Source organism: Ailuropoda melanoleuca, chromosome 13, assembly GCF_002007445.2.
Source record: "Ailuropoda melanoleuca isolate Jingjing chromosome 13, ASM200744v2, whole genome shotgun sequence".
In the NCBI taxonomy this organism is placed as follows: Eukaryota; Metazoa; Chordata; class Mammalia; order Carnivora; family Ursidae; genus Ailuropoda; species Ailuropoda melanoleuca.
In genome coordinates, this window is record NC_048230.1 from 71,291,455 (window position 1) to 71,315,107 (window position 23,653).

General features: G+C 37.4%; 1 protein-coding gene across 4 annotated transcripts in view; it reads right to left on the reverse strand.

The window, feature by feature from the left end:
- Positions 1–23,653, reverse strand: part of TPX2 (TPX2 microtubule nucleation factor) — a 59,276-nt gene that overhangs the window by 28,092 nt on the left and 7,531 nt on the right. For all 4 annotated transcript variants that reach the window (XR_004619465.1, XM_002918281.4, XM_019798655.2 and 1 more), the window contains 5 exons: positions 16,281–16,457; positions 14,272–14,394; positions 9,621–9,747; positions 2,705–2,830; positions 1,689–1,817 (listed from right to left, as the gene is read on the reverse strand). Coding sequence is in view for 3 of the 4 variants with exons in the window: in XM_019798655.2 (XP_019654214.2) it covers positions 1,689–1,817; positions 2,705–2,830; positions 9,621–9,747; positions 14,272–14,394; positions 16,281–16,457 (682 nt within the window). In the remaining variant the exon portion in view is untranslated. The remainder of the gene's footprint in view (positions 1–1,688; positions 1,818–2,704; positions 2,831–9,620; positions 9,748–14,271; positions 14,395–16,280; positions 16,458–23,653) is intronic.

Here is a 23,653-nt window from a genome sequence, read left to right on the forward strand (position 1 = left end):
AAATTTTTCAAAAAGACAGCTAAAATAGACTATGGAAGATACTACAAAAGGCTCATAAATTTGACTATACAGTGATTAGCTTTTAGGCCACAAGAAAAAGTAAGATTAAAATACCAGTAGAATGGGGAAAATATTTGCAAGAAATAGGACAAAAGTCTATTATACATGAAATATACACAGTGATAAGAGAGGACAGACTCTGTCATTTCATTTTCTGTCTATGTGATCTTGAGAAAACTGTTTAATCCCTCTGAGCCTCAGTTACCTCCACTGTAAAGTGAAGAATATAAATATTTATCCCCACAGAACATTTGCGACTATTAAGTCAGATATTTCTGAAGTTCCTGACACATAGTAAAAGTTCACTTCAGAGTAGCCATTCTTAGCAATGAGACTATCACTAAGACCACTTAAAGATAAATAGAAAAGGAAACAATTCACCCAAGAGGAAATATGGAAAAGATGTTTACAATAATAGTAACAAATCCTGTCAGCAATCAAAAATTAAAATAAGCTGATGCCATCAACATTTACATCAATTAAATTTGAAACAGTTTTAAATGTAAAAAATAAATAAATTCAATGTGGATGAGAGTACAAGGAAATAAAAATATTCATCCAAAGCTGACGGCACTATAAATTCATACATTCAATTCAGAAATAAAATTGGTGGGGCGCTGGGGTGGCTCAGTCATTTGGATGTCTGATTCTTGATTTCGGCTCAGCTCATGATATCAGGGTTGTGAGATCAAGCCCCACATCAGGCTCTGAGCTGGGTGGGAAGTCTGCTTAAAATTCTCTCATTCCCCCTCTTCCTAAGTCCCCCCCACAAATAAATATGTCTGAAAAAATAAAATTAAAAAAAGAAATAAAATTGACAATTAATATCAATAGCCATAACACTAGTCATATGCTTTAATCAAGGAATTTCTCTTTCTTTAGCCCAAGGAGACTACTCAAAGAAAAGTCCCTGCCAATAAAGATGTTCACTGATTATTTGCAATAGTGAAAAATTGGTAACTGCATTTTCAACAGGAAATGGTTAAATATAACTTGATAGACTATTAACTATTAAAAAAGGATAAATGTGAAGATTTTGTAGCAGTACAGGAAAAAAAAATTAAATACTCTCATGGCAAGCAAGGAAAACAGAATCCAAAGTTGCTTATACACTGATTGTGAAAATACATTTTTTGCTTGAGTAAAGACCAGAAGGGAGCTTGGCAAAATAAAAACTGTTCAATTCAGGTTAAGAACCTTTACTAACTTTTTACTTTTATATTTCTTTTAATTTGTTTTTTTAATATTCTTTTTTTTTAATTTAAATTCAATTAGCCAATATGTAGCACATCATTAATTTTTGGTACAGTGTTCAATGATTCATTAGTTGCATTTAACATCCAACGCTCATCACATCATGTGCCCTCCTTAATGCCCACCACTCAGTTACCCCATTCCCTCACCCACCTCCCTTTCCATAATCCTGTTTGTTTCCCAGATTAATTTGCTTTAATAGTATATTTTTCTCAACTTTTAAGATGAGCATTCCCCCAAGATATAAAACAATTCACCTCACCACGGTTATAGCTTTATGAGTTTCCCAAGTCCCATGTGCCCAGACTGCAGATATACCCACTTATAATTTTACTCTATTGACTCTAAAGTTTAAATTTAGGAAAGAAGCATACCTCACAGGCTGTATACAAGACACAGTATGTCTTCCCTTGGCTTTCTCTGGGGAAGATGCATGTTTTTCTGAAGTATCTTGATGAGCGCTGCCTTCTTCCTCTTCCTCTGGCTTCTTTTTATTGTTAGAACTTGAGTTCAAAAGAACAAAAAAAAAATACTCTCAATTCCCTAAAACATACCCTGCTGTACTCTCCTCCTCAAATCTACTACATATGGCTTAAATTTTCTCATTCTTTAGGACAACAAGCATGTCTCAACTGCAAGATTCTTCCAATAGCACCATTAGATCATACATATCAATGGATACAATGGGTAAACTTTGAGAACACCAACAGAAGTCAAGGTGAGAATTGTCTGATGATGGTTCAGGAGGGTGGTGAGGGATTCCAACTCCTCATCATCAAATGCACAAATGGCAGATAGCTAACCGCCTTCCCAATATCTATTCTACTTTCTCTCTTATTAATAGAACTCCAATTTTGTTTGGGACAGCAATGTACAAAGGCAAAAGTACTGTACTTGTTTCAATAGCCTCTCTTGCAACTAGGGAGAATCCAAGCGACACAGTAGGGCAACTGAAGTATAAGCAGGGTTTCTAGAAAATGCTCACTTTTGTGATATGGGTGCTGCCCCTCTTCCTTTGCCATACCCTCCCCTTCTTCTCTTCAACATGGATGTGATACCTAGAAATATAGCAGCTATCTTGTGACAATGTGGCAACAAGCACAAGGAAGAAGCTGAGAAACACAGAGCTGCCATCTTGAGTAATAAGTATGAAAAAAAGCTAACACAGAGATGCTGCCCTGGCATTGTTCAGTCACTGAACCAAAGCCAACAACAAACTTCCGTGAAGCAAATAAATCACTATTCTTTAAACTACTCTAGCTGAATAGGCTATTACTTACAGCAAAATACACTCCTAACTAATAAAAATAAGAACAAGCACCATTGCTATTAGCCATAGGAGCAAACAGGACTAAAACCTATGCCAACTGCAGAAGCTGTGGCTACTTACACTTTCATTTTTTTGGAGGGTGGAATTTCACTGATGATTACAGGAGTAGCACATCTCTTGGCTTTCATTTTTACATGTTTTTCTTTCTGTTCCAAATCTTTCTGAGCAGAGAGTCTAGTAGATCTTCTATGATAAAGGAATTGACAAAATTTATCTGAAATGTATATATCTACTATGGATATGCAATTGTGCCCCACAAATGTGAAAGTATGTCAACTACTGCCAAGGGCTACAAAGAGTTTAATGGTATTATTCCCACTCTAAAAACATAATCTCTTCTTGTCTTACGGATAGCTTTTGAATTTCATCATAAAATGTTGTACTTAAATGCAGTTGATTTTTTTTTTTTAATGGTCCTGGCAATCACCTAGTACAACTCCCTCCTTCTATAGGTAAAAGTCAAAAAAGATGAGGAGACTTGACCCTGTTACATAGCTAATTGCTGTCAGACTTGACATTTGAGATCAGGTCTCCTGGTAATTGACTAAGGTGCTTATTTTCTCCTTTTTGTAGCCACACTCCCCCTTTTTGGTAAAATATAACACATACCAAAAAAAAACAAAAAAAAGATTAAGTTAAATGATTACAAAGTGAAGACTCACGAAATCACCACCCAGGCTAAGAAACAGAACATTGGCAGCAGCTACTATCCTGACTTGTTTTATTGTAATCATTACTTTTTCTTTATCGTTTTGCCATTCAGCATGCATTCCATAAGCATGGTACATTAGTTTGGAAAGAAAACAAAAAACAAAGAATAACAACAACAAAAACCCCCTCTAGATAATATAGTCAGACTACTGCATGTATTTTTTTCTGTCTGGTTTGTTTCACTCAACATTATGCTTATGAGATTCAACCACCATGATTCATATTGCTTTAATTCACTGATTTTCAATGCTGTCTAAGAGTCACTGTAGTAATGTACACCATTATTTATCCAGTCTACTGCCAATTTTCATATATGTCTCTTGGTACATATGTGCACACGTTGCTGTTGGGTGTAAGTTGTAAGACTGTTAGGTCATAAGGACATTGGTTATATCAACTAAAGCTGTTTTCCAAAGTGCTTGTACCAATCTATGCTTACCCTGGCAAGTTTATACTATAGTCTGCATTGCTCTACACCCTCCTGAACACCTGATATTGTCAGATGACTTAATTTAGCTGGTATCTAGTAAAATCTCATTGTGGGTTGTCGTGTTTTTTTTTTTTTTTAAGATTTTATTTATTTATTTGACACAGAGAGAGAGCACATAAATGAGCACGAGCAGGGGGGAGGAGCAAGGGGAGAGGGAGAAGCAGGCTCTCTGCTGAGCAGGGAGGCTGTTACGGAACTCAATCCCAGGACCCCGGGATCACGACCTAAGCCAAAGACAGACACTTAACCTAACTGAGCCACCCAGGCACCCCTCATTATGGTTTTAATTTGCTTTTCTCTGATTACCAGTGAGATAGAGCAACTTTTCACATGTTTACTGGCCATTTGGATATCCTCTTTGATAAAGTGCTAGTTCAAGTCTCTTATTTGTTTTCCACTGGGTGGTCATGTTTTCCTGATTAGCAGGAATTCTTTATATACTATGAATATAAGCCCTTTGTAGGTTTTATGTGTCACAAGTATCTTCTCCTACTTTGGGGGTTGGCTTTTTACTCTCTTTATGGTATCATTTGATTAGATAAATGTCTCAAATACATCAATAGCTCTCCCCAGAATGGTCAGTGCTTTTCTGTATTCTATTTAAAAAAAAATTTCCCCCTATTCCAAGGTCATAAAGATATTCTCCTATATTTCCTTATATGAGCTTTAGCTTTCATATTTAGATCTACAATTCCACATAGAATTGACTGTTTTAGGGTGCCTGGCTGGCTCAGTCAGGAACATGAAACTCTTGATCTCAGGGTTGTGGGTCTACACCAACTCATGTTGGGTGTAGAGTTTACTTAAATAAAGAAATAAATAAACTTAAAAAAAAGAAAGAACTGACTATTTTATATGGGGTGAGGTAGGTACCAAGTTTCTTTCTGTTCTATCTGCATATCCACTAGCCAAGCATTGTTTATTACAGGAGGGGAGGGAGCACTGTTTCCCACAGATCTGTCGTAACACCTTTGTCATATATCATGTCCATATAGAGGAAGGTGAATTTCTATTTGATTCCACTGGTCTCATTAATCCTTGAGATTACCATAAAGCTTTAATTACTGTAGCTTCATAATAATATGCCTTTCTATGTACTAGACACTTCAAAAGTATCTGGCTATTCTTAGACCTTTGCATTTCTCAATAAACTTTAGCATTAATTTATCAATGTCCAAAGCGAAAACCATTGGTGTTTTTATGGCTACTGCATTAATCTACATATCAGTTAGGGAGGATTGACATTTTTACAATACTGAGTCTCCCAATCCATAAATATGGTATGCCCTGCTCTTTACTTAGATCTTGTTTAATTTCTCTCAACATTTTCTTTAAAAAAGTCCTAAACACTGTAAAGACATTATTACATATTCAGACTTTTATGCTACTGCATAGAGTAACAATTTTTAAATCTTTATTACGGAGAATATCAAGCATATTTTAAAAATAAAGAGAAAAATAAACTACTAAGTCATCACTCAGTTTCAGAAATTATCAAATCATAGCCAATCATGTATCAGTTTTCCCTCTATCCACTTTCCTGGATTTTGAATCAAATCCTAACTAAATGTCTATCTTTCATTGCAAACATTTCATATTAATTTCTAAAAGAAAGTATTCATAAAAAAAATACATGGAGGGGCACCTGGGTGGCTCAGTTAAGCATCTGCCTTCGGCTCAGGTCATGATCTCAGGGTTCTGGGATCGAGCCCCACATCGGGCTCCCTGCTCAGTGGCGAGTCTCCTTTTTCCTCTCCCTCTGTGATCTCTCTCATTCTCACTCTCTCAAATAAATAAAAATCTTAAAAAAAAAATACATGGAGTAATAAAGAGCCAATTTATTCAATTAAGGAATGAAGTAATGGATGTATTGAATGAGTAATGAAGAGTGCATATTAAAAAACATAGACAAAACACAAAAATACAACTATCTGAAGGCACTGGAAAGTGACCAAACGCAGGCAGAAAACAGAGGAACATTTATCCATGAAAACCAGTAACTGCAAAGGGTAAGAATTATGAGTTAGTAGCTTTTTTGCCTGAGGTACTCCCCAAACATAGCAGATCCAATAGCAGAAAATTCCTGTCTCACTGGCTAGAGATAACAGAAGATAGAATTCAAGGCCAGTATAACAGCTGGAAATTTAGAAGAAAATCCTGAAAGTAAAAGAGCCACAGAAAAGATGTCACTCAAAATCTGAGCAAAGACTCTGTACAGATTCCTGCCTGACGGCTAAACCATGTGTATTTAGGGGAGACCTAGGGGCCCAAGCAAAAAGGCAAGCAGAAACTGGTGAGGTGTCCATCCTTAAAAGATGTAACTGCCTAGATAAGACTGGTGAGTTTGCTGCTTTTTTTTTTTATTAAGTGTATTTCCCACTGTGTATATTATAGGATGGCACAAAGCTAACATCTTACTACCTTGAGGTGTCAGTAGACAAACAACAGAGCTGGCAGAAAGGCTGAAAATTTACGGGGCGCCTGGGTGGCTCAGTCATTAGGTGTCTGCCTTCGGCTCAGGTCATGATTCCAGGGTCCTGGGATAGAGCCCCGCATCGGGCTCCCTGCTCAGCAGGGAGTCTGCTTCTCCCTCTCCTACTCACCCTGCTGGTGTTTCCACTCTCACTGTGTCTCTCTCTGTCCAATAAATAAATAAAATCTTAAAAAAAAAAAAAAAAAAAAAAAAAGAAGGGCTGAAAATTTAGAGGCAAAACTCCAGAAGCAAGAGAACCACAGAGAGGATGAACACTTAAACCTGAGTATAAACTCTACTCAAAGTCTTGGCTGACCCCTAACCTTTGCAGACGCAGGGGAGATTGCAGGGAGCCAGACTAAAAAAGCAGCAGCTATGAATGCAAATACATGAATAGCCAATAATCACATGAAAATGTGGATCGATATCATTAGTCATCAGAAAAATGCAAATTAAAAACAATGAAATATCATTGAAAAGACTGACAATACCAAGAGTTGGCTAGGATATGGAGCAACTGAAATTCTCATATATAGCTAGTGAGAATATAAATGGTATGGTCACTTTGGAAAACATTCTGGCTGTTTCTTATAAACATACATTTAACATTATGGCCCGGCAATTGCACTCCTGAGTATTTACCCAAGAGAAATGCATGTCCTCAACTACTCATAGCAGCTTTATATAGCCCCAAACTGGAAACAACCCAAATGTTCATCATCTGTTGAAAGGATAAATAAATCATGACATATCCACTCAAAAGAATTTATTATCACCAATAAAAAGGAACAAACTACCAAACCATGCAGTGACACGAATGAATCTCAAAAACACATGCTAAGTGAAAGAAGTCAGATACAAAAGAGTACATATAATTCCATTTATAAAAATATCTAGAGGGGCGCCTGGGTGGCACAGCGGTTAAGCGTCTGCCTTCGGCTCAGGGCGTGATTCTGGCGTTACGGGATCGAGCCCCACATCAGGCTCCTCTGCTATGAGCCTGCTTCTTCCTCTCCCACTCCCCCTACTTGTGTTCCCTTTCTCGCTGGCTGTCTCTATCTCTGTCAAATAAATAAATAAAATCTTTTAAAAAAAATATCTAGAACAGGACAAATTAATCTATGGTGACAGGAATTGGAACAGTGGTTGTCTCTGGGTAGGAGGTGAGAGAGTGAGAAGGTAGAGGCAGCACTACAGATTGACTATAAAGGGGTAGGAATGAGAGAACTTTCTGAAGTGTTGGAAATATTTTATACATTTTGATTGTGAGATTATGGTTGCATGGGGTGGTATGTATGTATTTGTCAAAACTAATTAGACCATACACTCAAGATCTGTACATTTTACTATATGCAAATTATTACCCAGCAAAATTAGTTAATTTTTAAAAATGGACTGGGAATCATAAAAATTAGAAAGAAAGAAGGCAAAGCACATGAATACAGAACCATTTGGGACCATTACTTAAATTCAACATACAGTGATGTTATAAAGTCAAGAGAAGAATTGCTGGGTGTCTTTAGGGAGAAATGGCTAAGGGATGAGATACCAAAAATTAGAACATATATTTATGGTAAAGCAATACCTCCATGGAAAAATTATTATGACATACTAAAGCCTTATTGACTCTTAAACTATTCTGTGTCAAAGAAGTTTTGGCCATCTTTTAGACTATCCATTGAAACAATGTGAAAATAGTAGGGAATATTTATGACTATCTACACCTTCCTATCCCAGCTGCCATTCCTTTCCAGATTAGGCATCTCTGGAATCCGATAAATCTGAGATCTGAGATTAACAGCACTAATGTTTTACCTCTTATTATGCATTTTCATAATGCAGTATCATTTACAAAGTACTGTCACATACCATCTTATTTGGCCCTTTCTGACAAGAAGCCTGAGGGATATGGTTATTCTCAGTAAACTAAGATTTTGAGTGGTAGAGGTACCTGCCTTAAAAATAAAACAAAACAAAAAACCATTCAGGTCTTCTAACTCTGAGAGTAGCTGGATTCCTGTCACACCATCACTTCCAAAAAGCATTCAGAATTCAGTCAGGATGAGAGACAATTTTAGCAATCATACACAAAATGGAGAAGTGCAGACACTAACACTTCCCTGAATTCTGAAGAAATCTACAGGACACTGGGTACGGGCTTCTTTACTTGGGGCACTTGGGTAGCTGTCGGTTAAGCATCCGACTCTTGATTTTGGCTCAGGTCATGACCTCATGATGTGAGATTGACCCCCATGTCTGGCTTCACACTCAGCATGGAATCTGCTTGAGATCCTCTCCCTCTGCCTCTTCCCCTGCTCACATGCTCACTCTCTTTCTCAAATAAATAAATAAATCTTTTTTAAAAAAATAATAAAAAAAATAAACTTATAAAAAGAATAAAATGGGATTCTTTATCAAAAAAGATTAGGATAAGCTTGTATGATACTATCCTCAAAGGCAATACCCTTATGCCAACATGAAGCTTTGCAAAGGGTAATTTCATCACTTCTGAGCAACAATACATATTATTATCTGTATATAAATAATATCATTTGTCATTCCTCTTCCTTGAGAATATTCTACATAACATCAAAGTACAAAGCAATAGGGGTGTCTGGGTGGTTCAGTTGGTTGGGCATCCAACTCTTGATTTAAGGTCAGGTCATGATCTCAGGGTTCTGAGATTGAGCTCCACATCGGGCTCCATGCTGGGCGTGGAGCCTGCTTAAGATTCTCTCTCTGCCCCCCACCCCACACTCACTCCCTCTCTTTAAAAAAAAAAAAAAAAAAAAAAAAAGGATACTGATACAAATACAACATTCAAAGACATTAAATGTTTTAAGATTACCACTACCAAGATTGCAGCTTAACCCACCCATTCATTCATTCATCAACTATTTATCCAGCTCCTGCTCCTGCCAGACATTGTTAGGCACAGTAAGAATATATAATGCTTGCCTTTATGAAATTTACTTACAACCTATAAAGAGGAAAAAAAGTATCTGTCATATATCCACACAAGTAAATTGCAACCCATATGGATGGTGCAAACAGCAAGGGCTTTGGAACCAAACTGATGAGTCTGAATTCTGGCTCTGATATAAACCTCAGGCAACTTAGTACCTCTAAGTCCTTATCAATAAATTAAGCTACTATCTACAACTCATAAATGTTATGAAGATTAAATGAGGTAATATAAAGAGTCTAATATAGTATGGGACACATAGTAGGTACTCTGACAATAATTATTCTTTGAACATCAATTAATATAACCACCACTTTGAGCCCTGAAACAGTCTTACCTCGGAGGCTGCACTGGAGTATTTTTTGAGGTGGTTGCCTTGACTTCCAGGGAAGAGCAAGAATTTGATGGAATGGACTGTTCCACTAGATTTTCTTTTTCTGCCTCTTTGTAATAAGTGTTGTCAACTGTGGGAAAGCAAAATTAGTCAGCACTCAAATCCCAAGGAAAAAGTTGGAGAGACATATATATACATACATATCTATATGTATGTGTGTGTATGTGTGTGTGTGTGTGTATCCCTTCTAAGCAGTGGAACCATTAGTTCCAGTGACATCTTATACAGAAGACCAATTTATAAAATCTACTTTGGTTGAAAGAGAAATGTAGGATCCAAGACCTATCTGCCAGCCTAAGTCACCACCTCAGAAAAAAGCATCTCTGCCTTTTAATGCTGATACAATCATATGATCTGGCATTATGGGTGTAACCACCAGCTTTTCTCCACTCAAGAAATTAAAAACACTAAAAGTTAAAAGATACAGTATTTGAGAAAGGGGAAATAAAGGTGGAAAGGGGAAGGAGATATTTTATCATAAAGTATTCTGATATTACCATGGCCATCATGGAACAGAAACAAAAAAGTACTATAAGAATAAGGAGAGAAAAAAAAATAAGGAGAAAGAACAATCAAGTAAAGGCTTCAGGGAAGAAATAGCATTTGCTGGTATAGCTTATGAACTGAGCCTTGATAAAAGAAAAAGCCCCAACCAAATAAATGGAAGAAAAGTTAGGCTATGATAACACATTTCATGAATTATTTATTCCAGAGAACAATCATTTGGCTCATTCCCTAAAGAAATGTTTTTCTGGAGAGGAGAAAAAGAAACAAACAAAAAAATGATAGTGTATTATGTCAAGGCTACAATAGAGGCACTTACCCCATTTAAAAGCAGAGGTGATTAGGTTTTTTTAATTTAATATAAAAAATTTAATATAAGAATTTTACAGGGGCACCTGGCTGGCTCAGTCAGTAGAGCATATGACTCTTGATCTCAGGGTTATAAGTTCAGTTTCCATGTTGGGTATAGAGATTACTTAAAAATCTTAAAAAACATATGTATTATATACTGTCTACAAAAAATGCACTTAAAATATAAAGACACATCATGCTAGCACTAATCAAAAGAAAGTTGGAATGGATATATTAACTTTAGACAATGCAGATTTCAGAGCAAAGAATATCACCAGACATAAAGATGACCATTTCAAAAGGATAAAATGGTCAATTCCTCAAGACGCCAAAACAACCTAAATATTTATGTACCTAATAACAGAGCTTCAAAATACACAAAGCAAAAAGTATAGAAGAAATAGATAAAACCATAAGTATAGCCTGAAATTTCAATCTCTCCCTCTAATTTATGGAACAAATTGATAGAAAAATCAGTTAGAATATAATAGTGATAAATAACACAAACAAATGTGTATGGCTATATTGCAATAAAATTTCATTAACAAAAATATGTTGCAGTCAGCTCAAGAGGACATAACAATTACAAACATACACACACAGACACACATATGTTTACGTGTGTGTGTGTGTGTGTGTGTGTGTGTATGATAACAAAGTTCCAGATACATGAAGGAAAAACTGAAAAAATTAAAGGTAGAAACAGACAATTTAACAATATAGTGAAGATTTCAATATCCCCATTTTCAATAATGGATAGTACACTTAAATAGAAGATCAATAAGGAAATAGAAGACTTGAGCAACACTAACAACCAACTTGACCCAAATGACATTTATGTAACTCTCCACCCAATGACAGCGGAATACACATTCTTTCAAAGTGCACATAGAACATTTACCAAGACAGACAATCTTCTGGGCCATGAAACAATACACTTAAAAGGATTCAAGTCACACAAGTCATGTTCTTTAACCACAATGGAATTAAATCCCTCAAGAAATCAGTAACAGAGACAATTTCTAGAACCGTTTCCCCCCCCCCATATATTTGGAAATTAAATAATACACTTCTAAATAACACTTAGGTAATTTGGAACTAGCAGAAATACAAACTATCAACACTCACTTAAGAAGAGACAACCTATATCTGTTAAAGAAATTGAATTTGTAGTTAAAAACCTTTCTACAAAGAAAACTCCAGACCCAGTTGGGTTTGGTGGTGACTTCTACCAAACATTTAAGACGTAATATCAATTTCATGCAAATTCTTCCAGGAAAAATGAAAAGAAGGGACTATTTAAAGTAAGGCCAGCATTACTCTATCAAAATCAAACAAAGGCGTCACAAGGAAACCCACAGACCAATATCCCTCATGAATAATATAAATAAAAATTCTCAACAACAATGTAGCAAACTGAACCTAAAAACATATAAAAAGAAAAATACCATCATGATCAATTAGGGTTCATCCCAGAAATGCAAGGTTGGCTTAACATTGGAAAATCAGTGCAATTCAACATATTAACACGAAAAAAAGAAAAATATCATATAATCATCTCAATACAAGCAGAAAGGTCATTTGACAAAATCTCACATCCATTACAAATAAAAATTATCAGCAAAACAAGAATAGACAGGAATTTCCCAACCTGATTAAGGGTACTTATGAAAAACTATAGTTAACGTCATACTTTTTTTTAAAAGATTTTTTTTTATTTATTTGAGAGAGTGTGCGTGCACACGCACACACACACATACACACAAGGGGGTGGGGGAGAAGATAGCAGAGGGGGAGGGAGAGGGACAAGAAGACTCTGGGCTGAGTGCAGAGTCTGATGCGGGGCTCGATCCCACCACCTCGAGATCACCACCTGAGCCAAAATCAAGAGTCAGATGCTCAAATGACTAAGTCACCCAGGCACCCCAACTACAGTTAATGTCATACTTAATGGTGAAAGCCTAAATGCAACAACAGGTATGTCTACCCTTTCCACTCCTATCCAATATCCTACTGAAGGCTCTAGCCAGTACAATATGCAAGAAAAAGAAGAAGAAAAGCATATGTGCAAATGACATGATCATCTATTTAGAAATCTGATGGAATCCAGGGGTGCCTGGGTGGCTCAGTCAGATAAGCATCTGCCTTCGGCTCAGGTCACGGTCCGGGGTCCTGGGATAGAGCCCTCCTCCAGCTTCTTGCTCAGCAGGGTGCCTGCTTCTCCCTCTCCCTCTGCCTCTCCTCCAGGCTTGTGCGCTTGCTCACTCTCTCTCTCTCACACACTCTATTAAATAAATAAAATCTTTAAATAAATAAATAAATAAATCTGGTGGGATCTATAAAAAAGCTACTAAAACTAATAAGCCAGTTTAGAAGGTAGAAGGATAAAAGGGCAGTATATAAAAATTAATTGTTATGTCTTTGTATTAGCAATACAATAGGAAATTGAAATTAAAATAGAGGTATGAAAAGAACTTTGGGAACACAAATACGGGAAATCAGAGAAAAAAGGGTATTTGAGCTGGACCTTGAATGATGAGTAGGAACTTTTCAGTTATATTACGAGGCAGAGGGAACAACACTAATAGACAGGTGAGAATATGTAATATGAAAGAACACGGACTCTGAGGGGCCTCAGGGGCATGCACATAAGCAATGTGCATGGTCTTTGGCACGTGATGGGCCCAGGAGAAGTATCTTGCTTTGGGCACGCTGTTGACAAAACAGTCTTGAACTGAAAGTGGTCCAGACAAATTAGGTAGTATCACATACTCTTTCAATTCAAGAAGAGCACAAAGACCACCAAAGAAACAGAAAAACTGCCACACATAATGAACTAACGAAATTCACCTGAGGACACAGCACTCAGGCCACAGGAATTCCAAGCATGTCAAGTGAAACATGTCATACAGTTCTAATCCCTTCTGCAAGAAAGATAATGGATGCAAAAGTTCAGGTCCTTGTCCTGATCCCAAATTCAACAGATGTCATTTGTGCCCATGAATTAATTATTTGAAAGTCATCCTAGCAGCTTAGACTTTGTAAACTAGAAGAGTACACTAAAAATACAGCTATTTCCTGGTATGGCTCCTCTAGTTAATGGTCTAATTGAAGCCAGTTTCAGATTTACCTATAACGGTAATTTTCAAATGTTCTAAATTAATTGTGGTCGTGGTTGTATACTACTCTTATGAATGTACCATTAAAAAACACTGAAATTAACTTTAGGTGATTTGTACAGGTGAATTATATCTAAATATAGCTATTATTCCAAAAAAAGAATCATTTTTAAGGATTTATGATCTCTTTTAAAACACTTCCTTTGTTCTGATCAGACAATATTCTGCAGACTTAGTAACCACCAGTCTAAATGTCAATTATCTTTTAAAATCAGATACATGACTCAAAGAATCCTCATACAATGGCAAGCAGTATATTCTTCTCTCCTGCTGTTTTGTTCCCAGTCAGACTCAGGTTAGGTTAAGTTTAGTCATAAAAAGAAAAGAGTTATATATCTGGCAATAAAAGCCTATGTTAGCTTAAGTTCCAAGAGATTAAAAAAAAAAAAAAAGTGTAGTGCATCATTAGTGCCACATTCACCATGAAATGAATTAGCCCACTACACCAATAACAAACCAAAGGATACAGCATTTAGGTAATTCCCCCAGATCCCTCAGGCTCTTAATACACTGTTCCACCATTCTACCAAGGATATTTTTTCTAAGATGATCTTTCTTACCTGGTCTCAAAGGCGTGACAATAGCTTGCTGAGGATTAGGCTTCCTCAGAGGAGTTTTGCCCTGAAAAAGCCCTGCTATGCCATTCTTCGCAGGAAACTTATTCTCCAAATTGGCCTTCTCTTCTGTGAAAAGGTAAGAGTATCATCATTTAAACCATCAGCAAGGAAGCAAAATAAATCAGTACCCTGCACTTAAAATGGGGTCTAAACCCCTCTACTCGTACACTTCTAATTCATTTGGCAAGTACAAACAAAGTTCTAATGATCAGAAGGAAATGAGTACACATTATACGTCAGAGATAGAGATGGTAAAAACTATCGAAATTATCACTAAAACACTGGGAACACTGAATAATGTATCATAGAAAAGTACAGACTCTGCATTGTGAATAGCTACTTATCTTTGCTTGATACACATTTGGACCATACAAGCATGAATTGGCCTAATACATCATGTTCCTCTTAAAGAAAACTGTAGCCATTAAGATCTGCAGGGCTTACAGGGGACATCTTATGGTCTATTTGAGTTGAGGTTCTTCTTCAACTCTCAGCTCTTGGGGTAGCAAGAGGTGGGTGTGTGAGGATGGAACAGACCTAGGCTCTCTCAAGGAATTTTATCTTAGGTTCTGCTGTACCCAAAAGTTAGCCCAAAGCAGTGAAACATCTCTTCTACCACCAGCCTACCAATAGACAGAAGCTTCAGGAAGGTGGTGAGCACCAGCAGTAACACTGTGTATGCATACCTTGACTGCAATTGTGCAAAAAGATATGATTATTTGGAAGAGAATTAGAAAATAATATATTAGAACTAAAGTGGTTTTGAAAGAACAGTGGAATTTTTTTCTTCCACATTATATTTAATAGTATAATTGTACTAATACTTCATATTTTGTTTTTAAAGAAACTTAGAAAAAGAAATAGACAACCCAGACTTTTTCTTGGGGTTTCAGTAAAGCAAAGACAGAGGGAACACCTCCGTAGGGCAGCTGGCCCTTTTCTCCACCCTTCCTCAACACCACTTCCAACAGATCCCTCCTCTCAGGATCCCCACTGCATACCCAGGAAACTTATTCTAAGAAGAGAATGGCATGTACCATCACATTTGGATACTGCATTCTAAGAAACAAGTACAGCAGCAATGGACTCATTTTTTTCTCCCATCACATACCGATTTTTTTTTTTAATACAGAGGATAAGAACATGAGAAAGAATAAAATGAAGAGACCCCAGGTACTACTAGCCTGACATATCAGTGGTCTCACCATATTATTACAAAGTAATATGAAAACACAACCACATCCTTATTTATCGTTGGACTAGTGTCAGAGTTTGTGTCAAATCATATGATTCAACATCAGGCAATCCCATCTGTTTGGGGATTGGGTTCTGAGTAGCATAATCCCTCCACCCAAAAAAGAATTGGTAAAGGGAAGCAAGAGGGAGGTAACTGTAGTTACAAAAAAGGAACACAAGAATCCTTCTGATGTTAGAACTGTTCAATATCTTGACAGTGGGAGTAGATACACAAACCTACACAGGTGATAAAATTGCATAGAACTTACTACATAAATGCATATGAGTACAAGCGAAACTGAGGAAATCTGAGTAAGATAGGTAGATTGTATCAATGTCAATATCCTAGCTGCAATATTATATTCTGTGCCCAATGACAGTAGAGCAAGTTTTTATGTGGCTGCCATCACTACAGACATGTTTTGAGTCCTAGAGCTTCACTCAACTTTGTTTCATCTGGATTTCCCCATATATCCCTAAAGATTAAATAGTTATCATTCTTAACTGTGAAATAACATTGATTTGTACTGATAGTCCCTTTCCAAAACAGTGGGCATTTCAATTATTTCTATCGTACCATGGACGATAAAGTATCTTGGCACAAAAAAGAATTTATATTTTAGTTACTTTCTTGCAATTCCTTCTATTTTTTGAAAGGTACACTCAGAACAAAGCAAGCCACTAACCCTTAAAATGGCCAGAGAAAGCAGACTTACCAAACCAAGAATCTATGTTTTGGGTATCTTCCTCATCATCCAAAGAGGTAAAATTGATGAAGTCCGTGGGAGCATCATAGGAATAGGAAGTTTTAACTTGTGACATTGTCCCCTGCCTTGGCACAGAAGAGCAGGTTTTTCCCAGTACTCCTGTCACTTTTTTCAACAGATCACCTTCTAATGAAAGAAATGGTTCAGAAACTCGTTTGCACATTAATTTGATTCCCCAGCAATTACTTTGCTTTTACTGCTGCATTTGCAATTCTGAAAATGACCTGGACAAGTTGCCCTACTTTTCAAACCAAACCAAAAGTTAACTTTTCTTTTTCTTTTTAAAAGATTTTTAAAAAAATTTTTAAGCAATGTCTACACCCAACGTGAGGCTCGAACACACAATCCCAAGATGAAAAGTCACATGCTCTACCGACTGAGCCAGCCAGGCACCCCAAAGTGAACTTTTCTTTTTTGGTAACTTGAAGACACTCCTTGAGATAAATAGTTGGAACTGGAAAGAGGCGAAGTTTGATGAGTACCTACGACATGCCAGTGGGGCACCATACTAAGTGTTTCACATTCATTATTTTATTTTCCCTCAAACTACCATTTTCTCACTTCTAGCCTCTCCCATATCCAATTTACTCTCTCTCTCTCTCTGCCCTGAATAATCCAATTTCTGAAACACACCATTAAATTTTATACCTACCAACTAAAATCTTACTCATCATTCAAAGTCCAATTCAATTCTCTACGAACTTTCCCAATTTCCACCTATCATACGAACGGTTGCCTCTTCAAAGCCATAGTGCTTTGTTTACCATCCAATTTTATATTAGTTAACTCTGCAAATGCCTCTCCTAGCAGACTGTAAGTTCCTAAGACAAGGATGGATTTTACTCACTTGTGTATACCTCATCCATCAAGGCACTTAGAATAGTATCTTATATACAGTAAGAGCTCAATACATTTTGCCAATTATAGGCTTTCTTTCCTTAGAAATATCTTCATAAAAATACTATTCTTGGGCATGAAGAAAAAGATTTTAAGAAATACATAAAAGGAGGGGCGCCTGGGTGGCACAGTGGTTAAGCGTCTGCCTTCAGCTCAGGGCGTGATCCCGGCGTTATAGGATCGAGCCCCACATCAGGCTCCTCTGCTATGAGCCTGCTTCTTCCTCTCCCACTCCCCCTGCTTGTGTTCCCTCTCTCGCTGGCTGTCTATCTCTGTCAATAAATAAATAAAATCTTTAAAAAAAAAAAAAAAGAAATACATAAAAGGAGGTGCCTGGCTAAGTAGGTAGAGAACATGACTCTTGATCTCAGGGTTGTAGGTTCGAGCCCTACGTTGGGTGTAGAGATTGCTAAAACTAAAATCTTAAAAAAAAAAAAAATACATAAAAGGCACAGCATGCAGATTAGGTCAAAGGAACAACAAAGATATGGACCCATCTGTACTCCTGTGTACAAAGTTCTACATTGTCCTGTAGAAATCTGTGTAGGTTTAAAGTCAACCCCCACTCTAGCCCTCTATGGTTAAGAAAATATCTGGAAGTAGTCTGAAAAACAGCCGGAAGGACACACTCACTGGCAAATAATTTCCGTATGAAACCCAATGAGCCATTTGTCTTCATCCAGGGAACAACACGTACTTAAAGTATTCTGTATCTTGGAAGAGAAGTAGTTACCACTAAATCACTTGATACACACTTATTAAATTAAGTACCTTCTTTAAGGCTTTATTTTATCATAAAAATACATGCTCACTAAAGAAATTAGATCACAAAAAAAAACTCTTATTAAAAAATAATCTACAATGCCACACTATTCCAGTCTATCTCTCTCTCTTTTTTTTTTAAGATTTTATTTATTCACTTGACACAGAGAGAGAGCACAAGCAGGGGGAGGTGGAGGGGGAGAGGTAGAAGCAGGCTCCCCACTGAGCAGGAAGCCTGATGTGGGGCTCAATTCCAGGACCCTGTGATCATGACACAAGCCAAGGTCAGAAGCTCAACAAACTGAGCCACCCAGGCGCCCCTCTCTTTCCCATTCTTTTTCTGTATATATATACATATATATATATATATATATATATATATATACACACACACACACATATATATGAATCTGCTTCACATATTGTGAGCATTTTCGATGTCAATACATATAGATATTTTATCAATTGATGGCTGTACCATAATTTACCTATCCCCTATTTTTAGGCATTTCCCAATATTTTCACTTTAAAGATACTACTAGAAGAATATACGGGGGCACCTGTGTGGCTCAGTTGGTTGAGTGCTTGCCTTAGGCTCAGGTTATGGTCCCAGGGTCCTGGGATCGAGCCCCATGTCGGGCTCCCTGCTCAGTGGGGAGTCTGCTTCTCCCTCTCCCTCAGACCCTGCACCCCCTAGCTTGTGCTCTCTCTCTCTCAAATAAATAAATAAAATCTTTTTAAAAAATGGAATTGCTGGCTCTTGATACAAACTGTGAAAATGTTCCTCAAAAAAAGCAATACTCACTCACATTACCAGAGAGGTATGCCAATTCCCCAAACCATCACCAATTCTGGGCACTAATAACTCTCAGTGCTCATTTTCTTTATATTATACCACTATACCTATACTCTCAGATAAATCATGAGATTAGTTACATCCAACTTCATTGCTCAGTGGTTTGGCCAGTATTTCATTAGCTTCTCTCAGTGGACTGCAGTAATTCAGAAGGTACTTGAGTGCTTCAGAAACATTTGTTCTAATAAATATTTGGTTTACATAGTGACATCAATCTATATACAAGAGAACTTCATCTTCCCAGGGTCTCTCCTATGAACTCACCGCAGCCAGAACTCCACAGATACCTTTATAACAATGCCCCAGTTGAGGTACTTAGGTAGAAACATGATTATTTTGGAATTGGGAGGAATCTTAAATTAACACCTAACTTTTGCAGTTTATAGGTAAGGATTAATTAAAGCAAAAAAAAGGCTCTTTCAAGATCACACAACAGAAATACTAACAATCATGGTAAAAACAGTTACCAAAGGTACTTATACGTACCAGGTGCCACAAAGTACTAAATACATATTATTTCTAATACTCTCAACAATTTTGTAAAGCAGTAATTATTATTCCCATCCTACAAGAGGAAGCGGAAGAGAGAAATGACTTGCCCAATATCACACAGTTATATAATGGCGAAGTAGATCTAGAACTGAGGCTCATAACTCCAATAAAATGTTCTTTCCACAGTATTCTGCCCTCTCACCAGAAGCATATTAACATAATTAAGGCCTCTCATTGCATAATGGTACTGTATTTCCTAGATCTCCATTCTCCATAGTCTTTTGCCCTGAATAGAGGAGTCCTTATTATTCTCATTCTAAATTTTTCACTCTCCCCTCTTTCTACTTTCATTATTCAATTTAACTCAATAAGCTATTTATTAGCAGTCCACTCTTATTATACACTCACTAGGGCCCTTAAGATGTGGGCTTGATGATACTGGAGCTCCTTTCTCACTAAAACTCAAGGATAAGACTCTCTGTCTCACATGAAGTAGAAGATCTAGTCTCAGACACAAAGGAGTTTAAAATCTAGATAGGAGCTAAGGTCCCACCACACCCAATAAATAAGATAGTATATAATATTTAAATTACATTGTGCTAAGCAAAATAAGCCAATCAGAGAAAGATAATTATCATATCTCACTAATATGTGGAATTTAAGAAACAAAACGGAGGATCATAGGGGAAGAGAGAAAAAAATAAAACAAGATGAAACCAGGGAGGGAGACAAACCATAAGAGACTCTTAATCATAGGAAACAAACTGAGGGTTGCTGGAGGGAAGGTGAATGGAGGAATGGGGTACCTGGATGACGGACATTAAGGAGGACATGTGATGTAATTAGCACTGGGGATTATATAAGATTGATGAATCACAGGTCTGTACCTCTGAAACCAATAATACATTATATGTTAATTAATTGAGTTTAAATTTAAAATGTTTTTAAAAAACAAAAAAACTTTCATTCAACTTTTTAAAAAATATTCAAATTACACTGTATAAACTATAAGTATAAAGAGGATTAGAAATTAATAAGGCTTGGGGCGCCTGGGTGGCACAGCGGTTAAGCATCTGCCTTAGGCTCAGGGCGTGATCCCGGCGTTATGGGATCGAGCCCCACATCAGGCTCCTGCTATGAGCCTGCTTCTTCCTCTCCTGCTCCCCCTGCTTGTGTTCCCTCTCTCACTGGCTGTCTCTATCTCTGTCAAATAAATAAATAAAATCTTTTAAAAAAAATTAATATGGCTTAAGCCATAATTAAATATTTTTCATTGAAAGTCATCTAAATAGTAGGAAGCACCTACTATTATAATGAAAGTCACCACCTTGATCACCACCTTCCAGGCTTGGAATAGCCATGGACAGCTCTGGCCAATGAGAAAGAAGTAGGAATCTGCTGAGGGATTCACAGGAAAACTTACTTTCCTGATACAACCACAGCCTTGCTCGTGCCCTTTCCCTTCACCTTTCTTCTTGCAAATGCAATGGCTAGAGATACAGCAGCTATCATGCACACAAGTAGATAGCCAAGAAAATAACACTGGCCCTGACATTGCTGAGCTACTGACCATTGATCAAATATCATCAACGACCTACCTCCAGACAATAATACTTTTTTTGTATAAGTCATTATAGTCATATTTTCTGTCACTTATAGCCCAAAACAATCCCAACTAACATAGAAGTCTAGAATTCTAGACCTGTCTCTGGAATTTACTAGATGTATATGATAACAGGCAAGTCACTCTACCTTTCTACCTACTTCCCATAAACAAATGAAAAAGCATTTCAAGTACTATAATGTACACTACTGTAAGATATTATCACTGCCTTTTGACCTACCGATACCTCTCCTCTCCTTGACCATATTTGTATTCAATGGACCCTCACTGAAAGATTCCCCAGTGACTTGACAGTGGTTAAAATTCCCCTGCTGCAAGGAATAAGTTTTCCTGTTCTTGGAAACAAACATGCTAGAAGACATGGGAAAATCTTGGATTCCCATGATCTTAATGCCTAACCCAGGTCACTGGGCACACTTCCCAGGCAGGAATGTAATGAAGACTACTAAAGTTGGGGGAGGGAAGAGGCAGGAATGTAATATGCAACAACCCCACTTAGCTTTCTAAAAATCATGATTTCCACCAAAGCATGCTACAGAAAACCACCTGGAAAGTGTTCAAATTTAACCCTCACACTCTTTTTTCTTTTTTTAATTATGGAGCTACACAGCTACTGTCTTTGAAGGGCAACTGCATTTTTCTTTTTGATAGATCTTACCAAATGTAAAAATACTAAAGTACTGGGGCGCCTGGGTAGTGCAGTCGTTAAGCATCTGCCTTCGGCTCAGGGCGTGATCCCGGCGTTCTGGGATCGAGTCCCACATCGGGCTCCTCCGCTGGGAGCCTGCTTCTTCCTCTCCCACTCCCCCTGCTGTTTTCCCTCTCTCGCTGGCTGTTTCTCCGTCACATAAGTAAATAAAATCTTTAAAAAAAAAAAAAAATACTAAAGCACTGTTCATAGGAGCCAAAAAACTAAAAACCAAAATTCCACCAATAGAAGACTGGCTGAGGGGCGCCTGGGTGGCACAGCGGTTAAGCTTCTGCCTTCGGCTCAGGGCGTGATCCCAGTGTTACGGGATTGAGCCCCACATCAGGCTCCTCTGCTATGAGCCTGCCTCTTCCTCTCCCACTCCCCCTGCTTGTGTTCCCTCTCTCGCTGGCTGTCTCTATCTCTGTCGAATAAATAAATAAAATCTTTAAAAAAAAAAAAAAAAAAAAATAGAAGACTGGCTGAATAAATTATGGCACAATCATATAATAAAATATGAAGTAACTTTAATATTAGGTATTACATCTGTAATACATATTAGGTGTACATATGATATGTACACAATGAGCTCCAAGAGCTATTAAGAAAAGTAAAATATAAAAATTCATACTCCCATTCATATTAAAAAGAAGCAAAGGGGTAATATATACTCATATATACCTTTGCACACACATAAGACTATTGTGGAAGGAGACATAAAAGTGTTAACGGTATTTGGGTCTGGGAAGAGAGGTAGGAGTTCTGGGTCAGGGGAAGACTTCACTCTTCACTATATGAACTTTTATACTCTTTGAATATGTTTTATAAATGCATACCTTCTCAGTTTAAAGAACTAGTTAAGCAGTATTCATTTCACCTTAAATTGGTGTTTACAGTCCATAAGTCACTGGGTTTTCTGGAGTTTTTTTATTAAGTACTCTTGGTAATCCAGCAATAATTGCTAAACCTCTTGATTTTTGGAAATAAGGTTTCCCATTTACGTGGTCTATAAATCGGCTACTAACTTCACTTATCCAAATGTTATCCATCCTTTTTTTTTCTTCTGTATAAAAACAAAATGTTCCTGGGTATTGACTTAATAAAAAGTATATAAACTTGAAAAAAAAGTTAAAAATAATAATAGCTATTAATTATTGAATACCTATGAGATGCCAGACACTGTTGACAGTGTTTTACATGTATTAACTCACTAAATCCTCTAATAATCCTATGAAGTAAGTACTGTTATTATCTTCATTTTACAGATGAGGAAACTGAGGCAAGGAGGGATTTACTACTTGTTCATGGCTACACAGCTAAGAAGCAGCAGAGCCAGCATTTGAACTCACATAGGCCCTAAAGGGTGTGTCCTTATCCACTACCTCTCGTATTTAATTTTTTTCTTTATTTTTTTTTAAAGATTTTATTTATTTATTTGACAGAGATAGAGACAGCCGGCGAGAGAGGGAACATAAGCAGGGGGACAGGGAGAGGAAGAAGCAGGCTCATAGTGGAGGAGCCTGATGTGGGGCTCGATCCCATAACACCGGGATCACGCCCTGAGCCGAAGGCAGACGCTTAACCGCTGTGCCACCGAGGCGCCCCTAATTTTTTTCTTTAGGTAATCTCCATGCCTAATATGTGGCTCGAATTCACAACCCCAAAATCAGGAGCCACGTGCTGTACCAACTGAACCAGCCAGGCACCCCTTTGTGTGTGTGTGTGTGTTTATGTATTTATTTGTTTGTTTTTATTTATTTACTCTCATATTTATTTAAAAGACAGATATGTATGCAGATCAGTATGAAATGTCAAGGAACAAGGGATAAAACCATTTGTAGATAGGGGCGCCTAACTAGGTTAAGCATCTGCCTTCAGCTCAGGGCGTGATCCCGGCGTTCTGGGATCAAGCCCCACATCAGGCTCCTCTGCTGGAAGCCTGCTTCTTCCTCTCCCACTCCCCCTGCTTGTGTTCCCTCTCTCGCTGGCTGTCTCTATCCCTA